General features: G+C 36.5%; 1 protein-coding gene across 1 annotated transcript; it reads left to right on the top strand.

The window, feature by feature from the left end:
- The first annotated feature begins 8676 nt into the window (after positions 1–8676).
- cox7c (cytochrome c oxidase subunit 7C) lies at positions 8677–14829 on the top strand. Its single transcript, XM_028457631.1, has 3 exons — positions 8677–8838; positions 14186–14333; positions 14744–14829. The coding sequence occupies exons 1-2, from the start codon at positions 8764–8766 to the stop codon at positions 14300–14302; spliced, it is 192 nt and encodes a 63-aa protein (XP_028313432.1). The 5' UTR covers positions 8677–8763; the 3' UTR covers positions 14303–14333; positions 14744–14829.
- Positions 14830–18979: the final 4150 nt, after the last annotated feature.

The following is an 18979-nucleotide window of genomic DNA, read 5'->3' on the forward strand; positions in this document are numbered from 1 at the left end:
TTCTTACGTCATTGTTGGCCCGGCCCCTCCTAAAACCCTGTCTATTCTGCAATGTGTGGTGTTTAGGTTGGATTGAGAGAGTTGTGAATAGAAAGCTATAGTGAGTAATGAGTAAGTAAAACAAAATAACCACACTGTTTATTTGTTATTAAGCTCTGTTAAAGAAGGATAAAGAGGCTGGACCATAAGACACGTAGCTACTTAATTTCTAAATAAATAGAAGTGCTGACATAATGCAACTAGAAGCCAAATAACTCCACTCGGTATATATTTAATATATAGTTGCATGTATTACTACAGTAAAACTAACCCATCTAACTTCAGCTCGTCATATTCTACATCAGTGGGTGAACAATCCAAACTCTGGTGATTTTGACTTCCCAAATATAAGGAGCCAACATTAGAGGATCAACACTCTGCCCTCACAGAATATCCATCCCTGCTTTAACACCTGTGTCACCTTTTACTCAATGATGTAGCTCCATCACAGAGACATTGCCTAAGATTAGTCTCTAAGTGATTGTTGCTGCAGAGCAAAGGTTTCATCTGTTGACTTTTATTGTTATAGGAGTCTTTTAGGGTCCTGAATTAACTCTAAATGAGTTTTGGAATCTATTTTAGTTTTACTGCTCCGCTCTGATATCGACACCAATATGTCCGTCAGCAAGCATAAGGATGTGAGCCCACACACGTCCTTGGGGAATCTGTAATTAGTTCTCCCAGATGTTTAGGTTCCTACAAAAACATGATGCAGGTTATCCTAAATGAGCTGATGTTGATTGAATTCAATGTTATTTCCAAAGTTTTCACACAAATCAAAGCAAATTAATAAACCTAACTTCCTGTTTAATAGCCTACCATGTCTGCAATTGTCATCTTTGGTTAACACTACATTGTGCAGTATTTCACAACTAATATACATGTTTTTTTTTTGTTTTTTTTGGCAAAAAATAAATAAATGTATTAATGTTGGAGCAGCAATTTATAAGTGAGGTTGTTATAAGGGTAGGGCAACCGTCGACTCCCAATTTAGTTTAATAAATGAATTTACTAAAACCATGATAAAGCTGTTATTAAGTCAGTAATACTCCACATGTGGCTTTTTATGTCTTACTTTTAATTATTATTCCCCCAGAAAATGAAACTTTTTAACCCCTTTTTATCTCTTTCTTTGGTTATTTTGCAACTTTCTTTGTCCCATTTTTGCTTTTTTTCCAAAAATGCTAACTTTTTTTGTTTGCTTAGATTTTAGCTTCCTTTTGCCAATAAATATAAACTTTTCTTCATATTTGTCCATTTTTGCAAGTTCTTTTTTTTTTTTTTGACACTTTTATCAAATTTTTTTCAATTCTTTAACCATTTTTTTGCCACTCTTGACTACTTACACTTTACTGATCACTGTTAACTTTTTGTTTACCTTCTCGGAATGGCAGTTATCAAATGGCTGGCTGTGATTGGCTAGACCACCATTCAAGCAATCATTTCTGATCATCTCTAAAGGTGTTTATCTCTGCTGTTGATGTAAGAGACTTAGTTCTATCTGATAATTTCTGTCTTTTTTGACTTAGAGACTTTTACATCTGTTCCCCCTACTTCTGTGTGTTTAAAGAAAAGGTACATAAATGAAAACACGTGCACAGATTATGGAAGCCATAGCAATGACACCAACATTGAGTGCTGAGACAGTTGATGATCTTCTGGATGAGAATAATAGAAAAGTCTGTAATGTCATAGATGTGGTGGCTCCAATCAAAACTAAGAGAAAACCAAACACACAGAAAACACTTTGGAGGAGGACTGAGATAATGCAGAATTTGAAATCTGATTGTAGAAGAGCTGAGCGTAAATGGAGATCAGCAAAACTTCAAATTAATCTAGAACGGTACAAAATAAGTCTGTGTAAATTCAATGATGGCTTGTTCAAAGCGAGGCAGCAATACTTTTCTGACATTATTGCTAAAAATGTCAACAACTCTCGCACGTTGTTTTCTGTAATTGAAAAGCTCACAACCCCCCAGACCAGATAGCCCCTGAATTACTGTCAGCTGGAAAATGCAATAAATTTGCTGTATATTTCAATGAAAAAATACAATCAAAAAGGTCAAACATCAGAACAAACCAGCAAAATAACAAAAAGCTTGAACAGCTTCAATTACTGAGGGATAAGTCAACTACAATGTTAGTTTATTATAGTGAACGCAAAAACAATAGAGAAACATGTTGATGCCTCTATACTGGCTAACTATGGATCAATCAGCAATCGTCCATTCATATCCAACATCATTGAGAAGGTGGTCTTCAACCAACTGAATCAATTCTTAATATTCAACAAAATATTTGATACATTTCAGTCAGGCTTCTGTTCTCATCACAGCACAGAAACTGCTCTGATCAAAGTGATGAATGACATAAGGTTGAACACTGATTCAGGAAAAGTATCTGTTCTCATTCTATTGGATCTCAGTGCTGCATTTGACACTGTAGATCATACAATTTTGTTGCACAGATTGGAAACATGGGTTGGACTAAATGGATAAGTAATGCAATGATTAAGTCATACTTGGAGGAGCAAAGTTATTTTGTAAGCATTGGAAACTTTGAATCTGACAGATTACCAATGTCCTGTGAGGTTCCACAGGGCTCTGTTCTTGGACCCCTTCTGTTTAGCCTTTATATGCTTCCTTTAGGACAAATTTTACAGAAAAGTGAGGTTGATCATCAGAGCTACGCAGATGACACACCACTACATCTATCACTGAACACAGATGACTATGGTCCCATAGAGGTGTTGTGTGACTGCTTAAAAAAAGCAAACTGCTGGATGAGTGAAAACTTCCTTCAACTAAATCATGACAAGATGGAGGTGATTGTCTTTGGTAACAAGGAAAAGAGGACTGCTGTCAGCAAGTATCTTGAGTCTCGACCTTTAAAAGCTAAAGACCAAGTCAAAAACGTTGGTGTTCTTATTGACTCAGATCTGACATTCAGCAGTCAGATCAAATCTATCACAGTTGTTATGCTGCAAAGAAGTGGAACAAATTGCCAGCAGAGCTGAAGTCAGCATCCAATGTGAACATTTTTAAATCAAAGTTAAAGACACTCTTTTTCTCTACTGTGTATGATTGAATGGGAGATTTTTGGTCATGTTGTTGATGTTTGGTGAAGATTTTAAATGTTTTCATTGATGATTTTAAATGTTTTTACTGATGATTTTAAATGTTTTTACTGATGATATTAAATGTTGTGTTGCCAACTTTAATGTTCTTATTGATTTTAAGCTGTTGACTGTTGCACTTTTTGATCATGTAAAGCACATTGAGTTTCCTTGTGTATGAAAATGCGCTATACAAACAAAGTTGCCTTGCCTTGCCTTGCCAATCAATCTAACTGGACCAATATGTTTTCAGCAATGAATCCCTCTGTAAAAAGTGAGGGGGGATGAATTTTTGTTTTTATGAAAGTGCAGGGGTTGCATCCATGACTGAGACGCACCTGGATACACCTACATTAGTCATACTTTTCTACATCACTGACTTCATTTATAGAGTACATTTGAAAAAAAGTTCAGGTTCTTTTAGACTTGTACAAACCAATTCTGTCACACAATGAGCAACTTTGGTCCAGGAGCATGGTTTGAAAGCCTGTCCTTAATTCTTTTCTTATTTTCAATCGTTACAGCATGGCCCAAAAGTTCAGCTCTCACTTCCACTTCCCACCAACTCATAGTATAAAAAGAATTCATTGCCAGAGGCACAAAAGTTGTGTTTAACTGAATGAAAGTTAAATGCTTGTCCCAACACACCTTTTGAAGTCAGTGCAACGCCTCAAGGGTAGAATAGAATAGTGCCATATAGTCTGTGATAATCCCAAGTAGGAAAACATTTTGAGAAAAGTTAAGGTAGACTTAATAGAAAACAAGAGTAAGTGCAGATAAACATTGAGAAAAGGTGACCTTACCAAAAAGTTGTTTGGTTTTTTCTCTCTCTCTCTCTCTCTCTCTCTCTCTCTCTCTCTCTCTCTCTCTCTCTCTCTCTCTCTCTCTCTCTCTCTCTCGCTCTTGTTCTTTTACTCTACTTTGGTTTAGAGCTTCAGTGTAACAAAGTAATCTGCTTGCATATCTCTGCAAGGGCACATTTGTTTTAGTAGCACTTGGTCACAGAAAAATAGGGTAGGATGAAACAATCAGCATTAAGTTTGTTAAGCCTTGAAATGCGTAACTATTTTGGTTTGTTTTAAATTACAGTTTTTCTCAATTGCTAAGACACATTTCTTGAAACCTGCTCTCCTTTTCTCTAAACTGTGAACACAAAACACAATTTCCAAGCTACATTCACAAAACGTCAGACTCTTCTTGCAAAACCAAACTTTCACCTCAAAACAGTTCAATCTGTGCTCAAAACTGAACTGTGTTGTCAAATCATGCCCCAAGTCAATCAGAATTAAAAACACTGAATACTGAACAGTCACTAAACACTACGTAGAAAAATAGAAAACACAATGCTCAGGACATGTATTTAGTGAAATAATCAAATTCTCTTTCCACACCGGCTCATATAATGAAAAATTAAATGAGAGTTGTTTTTTTGTTATTTTTCCAAAGATGCAGCAGAAGTACAAAGGGAATGGGACTGGAAACCAGTGAGTAGTGATGCTTAAATGTATTACACTGCCCGTGTGTTGTAAGGAAACAGCAATGGTGTGTGTGAACACAGATGTAAGTAAGGATGTTTGTTATTTCAGAGGCCAATCTCTGAATGTAGTGGAGCATGGGTTAGTGTTCCCAGAGGGGCTCGGTCAGCTGCAAGTTCATTCAATTTCCCCTTTTCCCTCCTTTAAAGATTAATGTCAAATCACACCTAGTGCATATGTTTGCTGCAAACATTGATAGTGCCTCCTTTCTGCACACAGGACACACTCACACCAGATAGTGGAGTGAAAAATGCACAAATTCAGTAAAATATGGGCATGAAGTGTGCCCACAGTGCAGTGGAGCAGAATCACTCTCTCAGAACAGATGAAGCCATTCACTGCCAATGGAAAAAAAAACAAAACACCTGATGAAACTCTCTTTAGTCACTGCTGGTACAATTCCCACTGAAGAACAGTTTAGTTCAAATAAGAGCTCACTTCTTTGAGCATCCTTTATTCAGCTTTTGTCTCCAGAAGTGATGCAAGATGCTTTAAGCACTCCACTACTGATCTCAAACTGAGCAGTCGTCATTGACTGACACACATAAGCAATATGAACCAGGAACCATTTCTCTATATTTTTCCTCAAAACGGCAAAATACAATGTACAACTCATACACATACAAAGTAACCAATCTATATTTACAACCTAGATTGTATTTGCTCCATGAAATGGCATTCATTGCATTAAAATGTATTAGTTGCACTGCTTCAGTACATACATTTAAACATGTATTTTTTCTCCAATCAGATTTCAGCCTCTATATCTTGCCAAAGTCAATTCAATCTGCCCAGAGCAGAACTCCTCCCAAAGGGGGGGGGGGGGGGGGGGGGGCACACACCTCTCTGCATTAGCCTCCTCCTGCTAGGTCTGGAGGTACTCCAGAGCTGAGAGGGATATCAGGACAGGGAGGGAAGAGGAAAAATAAATGAATACATTTAAAATAAAACCTAAGCGAAATAATAAGAAAAAATAATAATAATATTTAAAAAAGAAAAAAAGAGGCAGAGGAAAAGTAGGCATAGAGGAGACCTTTGGATGGGGTCCCCCTCAGGCCCCCTATATTTATTAAAAAAAATATGTTACGAATTAGCATGCACACACACACACACTTACTGTATTATAATGTATAAGATTTGTAAATATTGTCTATGGCATTTTTTCTGTAATTGTCTCTGTCTTTATGTTATAAGTGGTAAAATAAAAAAATAAAAACAAAAAAAGGAACCAAAAATGTCAAAAAAAAATTATCTTATAAGTATCTTAAAATGTTGTTAGAAATCGAACAGTTTTTTTAGACAATCAGATTTTACATGTATACCTCAAACCTATTATTAGCTTATTACTGGTAATAAGGTCTTATTAACCCTTATTAGTAATAAAGTCTTATTAATGCTTATTACTAGTAATAAAATCGTATTAAAACGTATTATTAATGAGGCCTTATTAACGCTTTGTTAATGCTTATCATTAATAAAGCCTTATTAATGCAAATCAACATGAACAAAGTCTTATAAGTATTACTGGTAATAATGATTCATTGCTTCTTATTAACATTATAAATAAAAAGAAACTGCAGTATTGTTTTTTCCATTTATCACTATGAAACACAGACCATTATATTAGTTTTTTTAGCCAATGAGATTTTACATTTACCTCTCGACGCTTGTATTCTGGCTTATTACTTGAAATAAGACCTTATTAACCTTTATTACTAGGAATAAAGCTTTTTAACGCGTATTACTATAATACAGCCTTATTAACACTTATGACTAATAAGGACTTTTTTAACACTTATTGAGACCTTATTAATGCTTATTACTAGTAATAAGGCCTTGTTACTAGTAAAAGGACCTTATTCATGCTTATTACTAGTAATGAGACCTCTTTAATGCGTTTTATTATTAATAAGGCCTTGTTAACTTATTACTATAATAAAGCTTTATCAACTAACACGTATTACAAGTAAAAAGGCCTTGCTAACACTTATTAGCAGTAATAAGACCTCATTAATGCTTAATATGATTAATGAGGCCTAATCAATGCTTATTACTAATACAACTTTATCAATGTTTATTAACATTAATAAAGTCTCATACATGCTTATTACTTGTAATAAAGTATTTTTGAACATTATATATAAATAGAAGCTGCAGTATCATATTAAACACAAACCCTGATATGATTATTGTGTGTGTGTGCGTGTGCATGTGTGTGTGTGTGTGCGTGTGTGTGTGCGTGTGCGTGTGCATGTGTGTGTGTGTGTGTTTTCACATTAAGGGTCACAATTGGCAATTGACAGAGCCCTCAGGGCAAAAACTGCTCTAAATTAAAGCTATCAAATTCATGAGCAGATAGTCAAACAAACAGAATTAACATCAGAATCATTAAGAAGGACGCATTTCAAATAGGTTTCACCAACTCCGCAGAACAATATGCTGCTGGTGGCATTTGGTGCTTTTAAAGACAACAAGAGGGATGACATGGGGTCACAGACCAGGTGATAACGCTACGCTGATGCATGAACTTTAACCAGACTGACAATGAGACCAAAGTAGAGAAAATCTGCACTTTTTTTTTTTTTTTTTACAAACAAACAAAGACGAACAAATATTAAATAAGTAACAAAGGAAAGGAAAGCTGTTTCCCATAAAAGTGTATAACCTGGTTAAGTAGGCTATGTATAAACCCTGTTATTTTGCACATCAAAAATGTTCATTGTGGTTATCAGATTTAAAAACTGCTTCAACAAGTAGTTCCCATGCACTCCCTTCAATAAAAAGTGCAGCTTCCTGTAAAACTGAAACATGTTTTTTTGATTCTCTCTTCCTACATGGCCTCACATTGATTAAAGTATTACCTTTGTGTATAATATATTATCTTGGTGTACCAGAAATAAAACAACAGATTCAAAGAACTTGCTTTTTTTCTGAGAAGTGAATATAATTTCCTCTTTTAAAGGTCATCCGTTGCAAACACTGTAAGAAAATGTATTTTGCTCACTTGAATTTGGAGGATTTATTTATTTCAAAGTGTTATTGAAAGTTTGATTTCCTTTATCAAACACTTTACATTAAGATGGTCAAAGCTCATCCAAAACTCAAGCCTGTTCCAACAAAAAAAATAAAAATACTAGCTGACTTATTATTCACTATTCACTACATTACATTACAGCATTTTTATTTAACTGATTAAAGGGTTATAGTTTTTATTTTTCTTTTACTCCTTCGTACGGGAGCAGACCTCGGACATCATGAACAGTGAACATTGTTTAAAATAAATGACCTGTGATCCTCCCTAAACATCATTGTAAATAAATAAAGCTATTGTACATTTTGGTAGTCTTACAACCTATAGATACATTACAAATCAGATGTTTGTAGATCTAGGTATTTAAGGTACAGAACTACATTGAAAAAAAAAAAAATGGCAAAAGAAATAAAAAATTATGTTCACTTAAAAATATTCATTTATTTTCTTGCTTTACTCAATAACGATGTTGATTTATCTTCCCTTTTGTCCCCCACATGAATAAAAAAAGTAATATATTACTTCTGTGATATATAAAAGACATTGCTGACTCATGATCAAATTTGAACCAAAAACGAATATTTTCAGACTGTGGAATTAAAGATAATACATCTATTTAATGTCTGATTATATCTGTAGGTTGTTTTTAAATGCATTTACGTTTTTCTCTTAATAATGCCTATTATTATGTTTCCTCTATACATGTTATTGTTTTATGTCTCACCTTTGTAAAGTGTATTTGATCACCTGTAAAAGAGCTTTCTGAATAAATGTATTATTATTATTATTATTATTATTATTACTACTACTACTACTACTACTACTACTACTACTACTACTACTACTGCATGCGTAAAAAAACATTTTACGTCGATCTGAGAAGCAATAAAATCAAAATCTACACTTGCGGACTACATTTCCCACAAGTCCTTTTTTCTATCTACCTTTCCCATAAGCCATTGCGCTGTCCTGCCGCTCTGTGATTCAGAAGGTCGCAGTTAGCTACAGTGATCTGACGCTGGGAAGACTTTAGGGCTGCAAAAATGCTCGGACAAGCTGTGAGGCGATTCACCACGTCTGCCATTCGTTCCTCACACTATGCTGAGGGACCAGGAAAGGTAGGGATTTACATTTGAAGCACATAATAATGTTCGAGGGGTTATTTGTAAACGACGTGGCCTTGTCTGTGTACATGGCGTTAGCTGTTGTTGTTTGGAGGTCATGTCCTTTAATGGTCATTATATTTATAACTTAACTGCGTAAACTCACAACTTTGAATTGACAAATATCCCTATATGCTGTTTTGTTTTGACTTTTGTTATATTTAGGTGTAAAGGTTAGCGTTAGCACTAATGCTAACAGTGCTAATAAGGAAGCATCTGTCATATCAATCTGTACTGTACATCATCATGTTTTTGGTATATATGATGTGTTTTGTCTACTAACAATGGCGTAATTAAACCCCTTCGCCTTTTATAAGACGTTTTTTTTTTTTTTTTTTTTTTTTTTTTTGTTAAACTACAGTCAGTTGTAGAGTAATTAATAAGATCACCAGCACTAGTGTGTTACCATGTGTCACAGTTGTATGAATATTATATATATTAAATAAATGTGTCGGAATCGATTATCATTTCCGTTGCATTGTCTGCCTGTTTGCTAGTGGCAGGATCCTTGGCAGAGAAGCCCAGACTGTTCTCTCCTCTTAAATAGCTGTTACTTAAAGAAAGTGTCTATTTGTACAGTTGCCGTACGGACGACCCCTGGTGCTATTGGTAGGGTTACCGAAGTACAAGTACGTAGCGTCTTAGGGTTAGGTTATAACCCATTGTCGCAATAATTTTTAGGGTATGGTTTAGTTTTAGTCAGGCAACCTAAACTGGCCAATGACTGACTTATCACGTGAGCTAAACTGGCCAAATAGGGGCACTGCGTATGGATAGAATGTCAGTATATTGATACGACAACTGTACGGATAGTCACTGCCTTGCTTAAATGACGTTCTGATTAACAACATTGTCTAAATAAACACATGCCACTCTTTGCATACGCAGCGCCCATCATTGGCCAGTTTAGATCACGTGATAGGTGCACCATGTGACTTAATTTTCCATCAGTTTTATTTTAGCTCATATTTATTTTTAGCTACCCCACTAAAAACTTTTATTTTAGCCCTAACCCAGGTAATACTCTCAAATGTTTATTTCAATGAATTCAATAACAAATTTAGCTTCCTTTAAACATTAAGCAAGATAACAGTACTTTTATGTAGGTAATCAGTGCAATTAATTTTTAAATGTTTTATCAATATTTATTAATATAAGTTTTGTCCTGACATGATGTCAACATGATATGCAAAAGCAGATTGGCTGAAATCTTCAAAATGGCTATGCGTTACATATAAAGGAATATAATGTGTATTTGAAGGATAGACGTTTACTCCCAAATGACTTTAAAGACACTTCTGACACAAAATAGTAAAGATTTGTTATTTAGCTTTTGACAGATCATCTAAAGTGCATTCATGGGATGGGTCAAGTATCATTTCACATTATGCAAGAGTTGTAAACAACTTGAGAGTTACTATGTTACTGTCATTGAAGAAACAAATGGATCAAATTAGTTACTTCTAGGGTAGGGTGATATGTGATATGGATTTCAATATTTTTAACTGAATAAATTCTTATCAAAAAGGCAATTCTGGGTTAAATTTGCTGATTCATAATGTCGCACAGGCACGTTTATTTACAAACGGCTGTACAATATATTGCCAAAATGGAAATTACGATATATTGTTTATCCCTCGATATATTGCCCAGGCCTAGTTACTAGTTACTCCTGACACAGTAGATGGTTTCGAAGCTTTAGGCTGTGACAGTGCAATTTAAAAACAAGGGTTAATAATAATAGTGTGCTATTTTGAAAGGCACAGTAGAAAAGTGTTACAGGCTCATTGTTGAAGATGCCACAACATGAATGTGTTACGACTACACGCTTCCACTGCTCTGCTACATTTATTTCCGGTATAAATATACATTAATCAGTACCCGCTTCAACAAATGAGAACATTACTTTCACTTAGACACGATCGCAAATGCTGGAAATCTACTTTGTTCATAAGGTGGAGCTGTTTGAACTGTTTGCGTTTTTCAGCTCCAGAGGGGTATTTCATCAAACCCAGTCAGGGTTAAGTCCAAGTTTAACCTGAGAGTCCGGCTCCGTTAAGCCAGGTTCTAACTGGAATGGCAGTTCCATCAAAGAGAAAACACCTTAGTTACCATAGTAACACAGTCCGTGGGTAAAACCTGCTAGTGACCAGGTTGAAGCAGCAGGCTTGGCTCAAGCTGCAGATGCACTCTCATGAAACCACGTCATGATGCTTTAAAACACTCAATAAAGATCTACAAAAGGAAAAATAGTCTGTTATACTTTAAGATACAGCTTTAATGTGGTAATTTAAAAGGAAATGAATATTATAGTAAATGCTTAATTTAGATTTTAAATCAACACAAATGACAATAGAATTAGTCTTATTACGTGTTTAATGTGTACTGTATTTTTAATGACTTTAATATTAATCAGTCTTCATGTGTTTTAAATAGGGATGTAACGATTCACTCAACTCCCGATACGATTCGATTCACGATTCTGGGTTCACGATACGATTTTCTCACGATTTATTTTACAATATGGGACTGTTGACAAATGACTGAAAAATATTCCTTTATTTTTTTGGGGAAAATACTGTACTATTTTCCTTTTATTTTTCATTGTCAAAAGAATCCCTTGATAAACTATTCAAAATGATGCAATTTAACTAAAAATAAATCTTGAATGAAATAAATAAAGGAATAATACAAATGAAGAAGCCTATTAATTTAAATTCTGGTTCTATAATAAACAATTCAAAACTGCATAATAGTTCTTTTTCTTTTTAAAAGTGCAACTGAAAATGTATTTTGTGCCTTAACGATTGGACTTTTAAAAAAAAAAAAAAAAAAAAAAAGTCACTTTACTGTATTTACGTCAGATATTTGTTTAGACCAGCAGAGGGCGCTGGTAACCCAGTGGTCGGTTGGCATGCAGTTATTCCACCAGTGAAGAAGAGAAGCTATGCTAGCAGACAGAGTTAATAGAAAGACATGACTTTTACAGATATTCACGTAATATTACAGATATACTTTTGGTGCTAAAGGAGTAAAGAATTATTTATGAGCATGTTTAACAGTAAATGGCGGCCAGAAAGAAAATAGTAGCAGATTCCGCCCGTCACGTCCGCTTCTGGAAGGATTAATATATAGCGCCCTCTGCTGGTTAAAAAAAGTACTGCGATTCAATTTTCAGAGCATCGATGTGAACCGTGGTACCTATGAATCGATTTTTAACTGCCTCACGATTAATCGTTACATCCCTAGTTTTAAACCATCAGTAATAATAATATGCCTATAGGGATACGTGCGTATTTTATCGCCTCCGTTTACCACACATTATAAATGCCCATATTCATTTAGGGTTCAGAGATTAATAATTAGAACGCTCTGAGTATACAGAGAGGGAGGGGCTGTTCAGGGACAATCACATGGCAGAGCACTAAGGCTCCCCGATGACAAACTCTATGAACAGTATCGCTTTTCGGGAGGTGAGCAGTGTGCACATCTTCCATGCGTGCTGCTCACCTGCACCCGGACCGTCTGCAGTGTTTGTGACATCCAGCGGTGCACACTGCTGAGCTGCACCCTCCGCTCAAGTCTCATAAATTACATTTTATTAATTGTGAGTTACAGCATCGTCTTTTTTTAAACTCTGACAAGTGTTAAAAATGTATCCAACTCATCAGTGTGTGATCACATGCTTCAGTTGTTCTCTGTGATAAATTGACTAAATAACACCATCTTAAACCCTTTACTACTCTTAAAATGTTCAAACCACAGAAACTTTTTCAACTTTATTCTCACTGCTCAGTAACAGATGATGTCATGTTCCGTTGGTTTTTATTGGCTGTTTAATCAGAATAAAAGCTGCAGCGCATGTGCCCTCACATCTCTAATCAATAAATCTGTGATCAATCTCATTGGTCTTAGAGGGCTCGAGACTGCGACCAATTTGTCTTGTTTTTTGGTGTGTGCGAGTGAAAATTTCATCTGGTCGCATCTGAGTGAGTGTGTAGGGTGACCTTATTTTGGATGGAGCAGCTTCTCTCTCTCTCTGCACTGTGGGGGAGGAGATGGTGCGCGCTCACGCAACTTGGCTGCGGGTAATGCATCGGTGAATGCGCCGAGTCTAAACACCGATGCACTCCTTTGGAGTACGCGTGGCCCGCAAATGGAGCCAGGCCTAACGAGCCCTTCACCGAGTGCGCACTCACATTGAGGGCAGCAGTAAAAAGGAAGAACGTGCCGAGCGCTGCGATAGAGCGTACACGTTCATCAGAATCAGCATTGAGGGGCCAGAACTGATGGACTATGATGCCAGGCCAGATGTTCAGCTGTGGTTCTCCCAGGGCAGGGGTCTGCAACCTGCGGCTCTGGAGCCGAATGTGGCTCCAACTTCTAAACAGAGCTGTGCACGAGTAAAACTGGGCTCGTGCACGCTCTCTTGGAAAACTTTGTAAAATCATCCTCTATACCTTTAATGTTCTGACATCCTACTCATATATGTATACATATAATACAGAAAGCGGTGTTCTCTTTACAGACACAAGTGAAAGGGATGGACATTTAGATGCAAGCTTTTTAAAATTGTTCACAAGAACCAAACTAAGCCTACTTCTTTAATTCTCCTTGGAAATAAATTCAGCGTCTTTAAGGGGTTGACATTGTTAGGGAATGTCCATGCATTTTTTTGAATTGTTGAATTTTTTTATTGACGTGTGATAAATTGGGATGGGTTAGCAATGTGGTGGATAATTGGGTAATAAGTAAAAACCGTTTCATCAGAGGTAGAATCATTAGTTGATTTGTTACCAATTTTCTTTAGTAAATCTGTGAAGAAAATTAATTGTTCAAATGATCTAATTAGATCTAGTCCTACAGATACTAACCCCGAACCCTATCTTTGACTTTCCTAGTTAAATAAAGGTTTAAAAAAAAAAAAGGTCAAACATGCAGACATATACTGTATTTTCAAACCAGGAGCATATAGAAATTAGCTTAAATGATGAATGGTTATAGTGGAATAGAAATGTGTGGGTGGCTTTGATAGACTTTACATTGATTTTCCTTTTGTCATAGTTTTACTCTTTTGCTAGTTAACATTTAGATTTGACTATTTAATGAACATTCAATACAAAACTTTCCTCCAGTTTTTGTTTGTTTTTAACTTGCCCTGGCTGTCAGCCACACTTTAGACTAATTGCATTAATTTTTACATTGCTAATGCTGTAATCAAGCTGTCACCATGTTTTCATTCTAAAAAGTTAAATATAATTATATCTTAACGTGCATCGTTTCATTCTTTGCCTTCTGACAGAACCTGCCATTCTCTGTGGACAACAAGTGGCGTCTGCTGGGCATGATGGTGCTGTTCTTCGGCAGCGGCTTCGCGTTCCCCTTCATTGTCGTCAGACATCAAATTCTTAAGAAATAAAATGGCCCAGTTTTGTCTCGCAGCCTTTACGGTAATTATACCTGTCATTTTTATCTAGTATATCTGCTTCATTTAAATGTCAAGACAATTTGACATTTACGTCAGCCTTGATTTGTGTCGTGTTCTCAGCCAATGGCGGTCGCTCACTGCAGCTTTGTAGCCTTTTACTCTGTGGTTTGTCTTCAAGAATTACCTGCATGTCTGAAAGTGACAGTAACAAATGCCATGTGGGCTCAGATTGCTGCCATGTCCTGTAGATAAGGTTGCACTTTACCAAGTTAATGTGACAGTTTATTACAGACATTGATGTGTATCTAGGGAGTGCAGGTCAAAGTTGTTGTCGCATCTATCTTGGTTGATGTTTACTCAGAAGCCGTTTCTCAGGTATTGGATAAATGAAGGCAATCTTCATCTCTCTGTGTTTGCTTGCTTCTATTTCAGGTTGTCGGCTGGAACAAATTAATCCACCAGAAGAGAGAGAATGGAAATTGCTGATTTCGTTTGTAAATAAAGTCTTCTTAATGATATTCATGTCTAGTCCTTTTGTATTCATTTAATGGCTTGTTTTTTGGAGATGCTGTTTCAAATATTGTGCCGACATTTACAAACAAAATAGGAATTGATTTTCTCTACATTTATTCAAGGCTAGTTTTTTAATCAAGTGAACTGAAATAACACAGTATTACTCAAAGAATTTGGATCTTGGACCTGGTCACGTTCATGAATGTTTATAACATGGATCCTTGATTCATAATATCTAGAGCTTCTGCTCTTCTGGGAAAGATGTGGTCAAGGTTTGTGTCACTTTTCTGTTAGTTTGAGAAAAAAATTTGGATTTTAAATGAATTTGGCCAAATGTTCTGCATTATTAAATAGCTATTGACTTGTGCTTTAAATTGGGCAACTTAAAGGGCCTATATTATGTTGAATCAACTTTTTTTTTTAATAGATTTTAACCTTGTTACAATGTTCATTCCTTATCAAAAACACCCCCAAAGTATTATTGGGCTTCCTTCCAGCATCTCTGAGCAATCCTCACTAACCCTGCTCTCTGAGCTGCTGCTCTGCCCTCTTCTGAAAAACGAGCGGTCAGACTTTTGTGACATCACAAGCCTCCACAGTGAACATGCACACCCACTCTCTCAGAGCTAAAGGCATGCAAGCTACATAGACAAAATGTGTTCTCTGCATTAGCCCCTCCCTGAGGAGCAGTGGTTTAACAGTGTTAAACCAAGGGAGCGTTTCCATTTTTAGTATCCCTTATATCGCCTCGTTTCGCCTTTGACTTGATTTGACGTGTTTGTTACACAATGCGATGCAGCGGTTGGACAAAACAAATGATTATCGCCTTAAATGCACTATTTTTGTAGTTAATAGAGATGAGAAGAAAGTCACTTAGCAGCTTAACACTCCGGTGCTGCTGTTGCTGCGATAGACGCAGCCTGAAGCGCTGAGACGGACTCACAATCAGTAGCTGCTTAAAAATCCAAGAGCGAGGCATGAAGTCTGCGTCTACAGACACGCCTACTCATGAATATGCATAAATCCCCAATTCAGCCCTTTTTTAGAACTGCTCAGAGGCTAAAACTCTGGAAAAACAGGCGAGGTTTGGGAAAATAAACCTCAAATACTATGTTGGTGGGGTTTCTTAGAACAAATGGAGATGGTGATGAAAATAGCATGTTATACCTGCAGGACCTTTAAGAATTCCCAGGTGTGTGTTTTTTTGTTTTTTGTTTTTTTAACACACACCCCTCAGGAAGAAATCAGATAAAACAACATATAAAGCCCCCAAAATGCCTTTTACTTAGTTGTTGGTTTATGGGACAGGAAGCATAGGCTTCTTCTGAAAAATAGTAAACAGACAATGTCGTGGTTAGGTGCAACTCAAGTGTGTATAAATGGTTTTCACAAGATAACCTCAAAAGAAATTCCACAGCATTTAGAGATTATTTATTTTTGCAAATCAGCTGTTTTTCTCCCCCCTACCATGATGTTTATGTATGCAATGTGCTGTATGTTAGAGGAGAGGAATAGAATTATGTTTTAAATATTTTTGCTCTAACTCTCTTCTTGCTTTTTTTTTTTTTTTTTTTTGCTGTTGTTCATTGACCTGAAAGAAAAGTGCTGAATAAGACAATTTGAGATATGGCTGTATAAAGTGCACCATTAAATTTCAACAACTGAGAGCAGCTCAATATTAGAGACCAGGGTGTCAGTAGTACCCTTCACAATAGGGGCCTATGTTAGGTAGCGAGAGGACCTCTTATCGTGCTAACTTCCAGGATTTAATCAGTGTGTGCTGGACTACGAAGCTCACTAACGTCTTACGGAGCTAAATCACCATGGTAACTTAAGCTGAACGGCTAGCCTGGTTGAGAGTAGGTTTTGGTTTGGCTCGGATTTTAGCGAGTGATAAAGTCCCGCCTCCTGACCAATCAGTTATCTTAGAAAGCACACGTCACTGCGGATCTGATCTGACAGCTGACTGCTGTCAGATCAGATCCACACAGCATCAATCCTTTCATTTACTGATGACTTGGCTTAAATTAGCGTGTTGTGATCGACTGTCGTAAGACAGCTCCTCTCTGACAGTGAATGTTTGGTTAGTTGAAGCCCACTAACAGAGATTAATCCAGGATATAATTATCAAGATTTGGCCTAAGGGTCCTAAAGTTTTCCTCTTTTCCTACTATTAAATAAACAATCGCTGCAAAATTAGGATGGAACTTAGTTTTATCCCATTGTTTTCTCATAGGTTGTTTTATCTGTTGACTAAGTTTAAGATAATAAATAGTTTAGTATTAATCTCATAACATATCCTTTGCAAAATCTTTACTTTTGACTTTAAAATTACACTGGAAATAAAAGCTTATGTTGAAGAAGTGAATGCTCTTTCCTCAAGAAACCATCTGATGTGTTTTGTTCACCCACTCTCCATCCAGGCTATATTGAATAACCTTTTGAGTTTAATTAACCCAGTGCTTTCGGCTATAATTACCCAAGGACAAAGTATTAAAAGGGTGGCGTGTCTGCTCAGAGGGTGAGAGCGAATAATGTAAGAGTTAAGAGCTTTTTCTTGCATCTTTGCTCAAGTATGACTAATGCCTGAAGTCATTTTGAGACTTTGTCTGTGGTTTGATTATCACTCCATGTATTTTTAAGAGGCCCGAAGACAAAGCGCAAACATACTGAGGACGAGCTGTGAGCGTGAGAGACAACCAGCTGTCATCTTTCACACAGACACACACACACATCTCAGCAACCTGTATACATGTCAGGTGTTTTTATGTTCTCCTGCATTTCTAAAGATGCTAAACGGCCTGTGCCTCTGGGCTTTCTAGGTGCAACAGCATTAAGGTCAGGCAGCTCTAATGTGGTGAGAAAGTGATCTAAAAGTAGGAGCCGATATATCACAGGTATTTTATATTTTCGTCACCAGGAGGTTGACTTTATCAAGTAGCTCAAAATAACATATGGAGGCCCTTTGCACCTCTATGCAATACATACTGTAACTGAGATTTATCACTTTAGCTTTGACGCACACAATGTCCAAATCGACATATGTGCTAACACATGAATACAAATTGCATAATTTCACCGTATAAAACGCTTTTGAAAATTTACCGTAGATTTACTAATTGGTCAACAGCACAAAAGAACTTGAATTTAGTTTTCCAAAAGATGTGTCAATATGTAAGTGTTCCTAACCTTTATAACAGGGGTCACCAACACGGTGCTCGTGGCCACCATGGTGACCCACATGGACCATAAGAGGTGCCCTCAGTCCTCTTCTAACAAAATCACAATTAACCATTGAGCTTTGTATAAAATCTGATTAACTTGCCAGGCTTCAAACTCACAGAGATAAATGCAGGTGACAGATGTAGCCAGAGCTTTAATAGAGTACATGCTGCACTTGATACGCTTTTGTATTAAATGAACCATCTTTAAATGTTTATTTAGACATTGAGGAAAGTTGATTTAAGTGTGGCAGATAGGATTTTGTTAAATAAGCTGCAGATTGTTGGTTAATTGTACAAATTTGACATATTTTATGATTCGTTAAAACGTTGTTAGTTAGTGGCTAGTTAATAGCAACATTAAGATTTCCTATGAAATGTAATGAAAATGAAACAATTGCATGAATTTGAAAATGAGTGTTGCATGTTGAAACCTTTCTTTCCTTTTTAAGTTACTGCTAGTTTTCTTATCTTACTCTTTACTTAAAGTGAAACCATAGTATTTAAGTGTATATCAAATCGATAGCCTTTTGGATTGTTTAGTACCTTTGAAGTAGCTCACAGTTTCAGACTGGTTGGTGACCCCGGCTTTTACTAAACCCATTCATCCATGTTTCACGCAGCACTGGGAGAACATGCAAACTCCACACAGAGGGGACCCAAGTGTCCATCCCAGGGCTTGAACATAGGTGATGAGCTAACCTCTAATCAACCTCACACCCGTAACTAAACTGGCTTCTTACATCACAAACCTCCACTGTTAGCCCCGCCCCTTTCATAAAACTAGCACCTGTTGACCTGTCCAGCAATCTGTGGTGAGTAGGTAGGACTGAGAGAATGTAAAATAGAGAGGGTACCGTTATAGGTAGGTGGGGCTCCTGGAACAATCTATGCTATACCAACTTACCCAAGCCCAGCCAAAACCTCTGAGTTA

Source organism: Gouania willdenowi, chromosome 9 (genome assembly GCF_900634775.1).
Source record: "Gouania willdenowi chromosome 9, fGouWil2.1, whole genome shotgun sequence".
Taxonomy (NCBI): Eukaryota; Metazoa; Chordata; class Actinopteri; order Blenniiformes; family Gobiesocidae; genus Gouania; species Gouania willdenowi.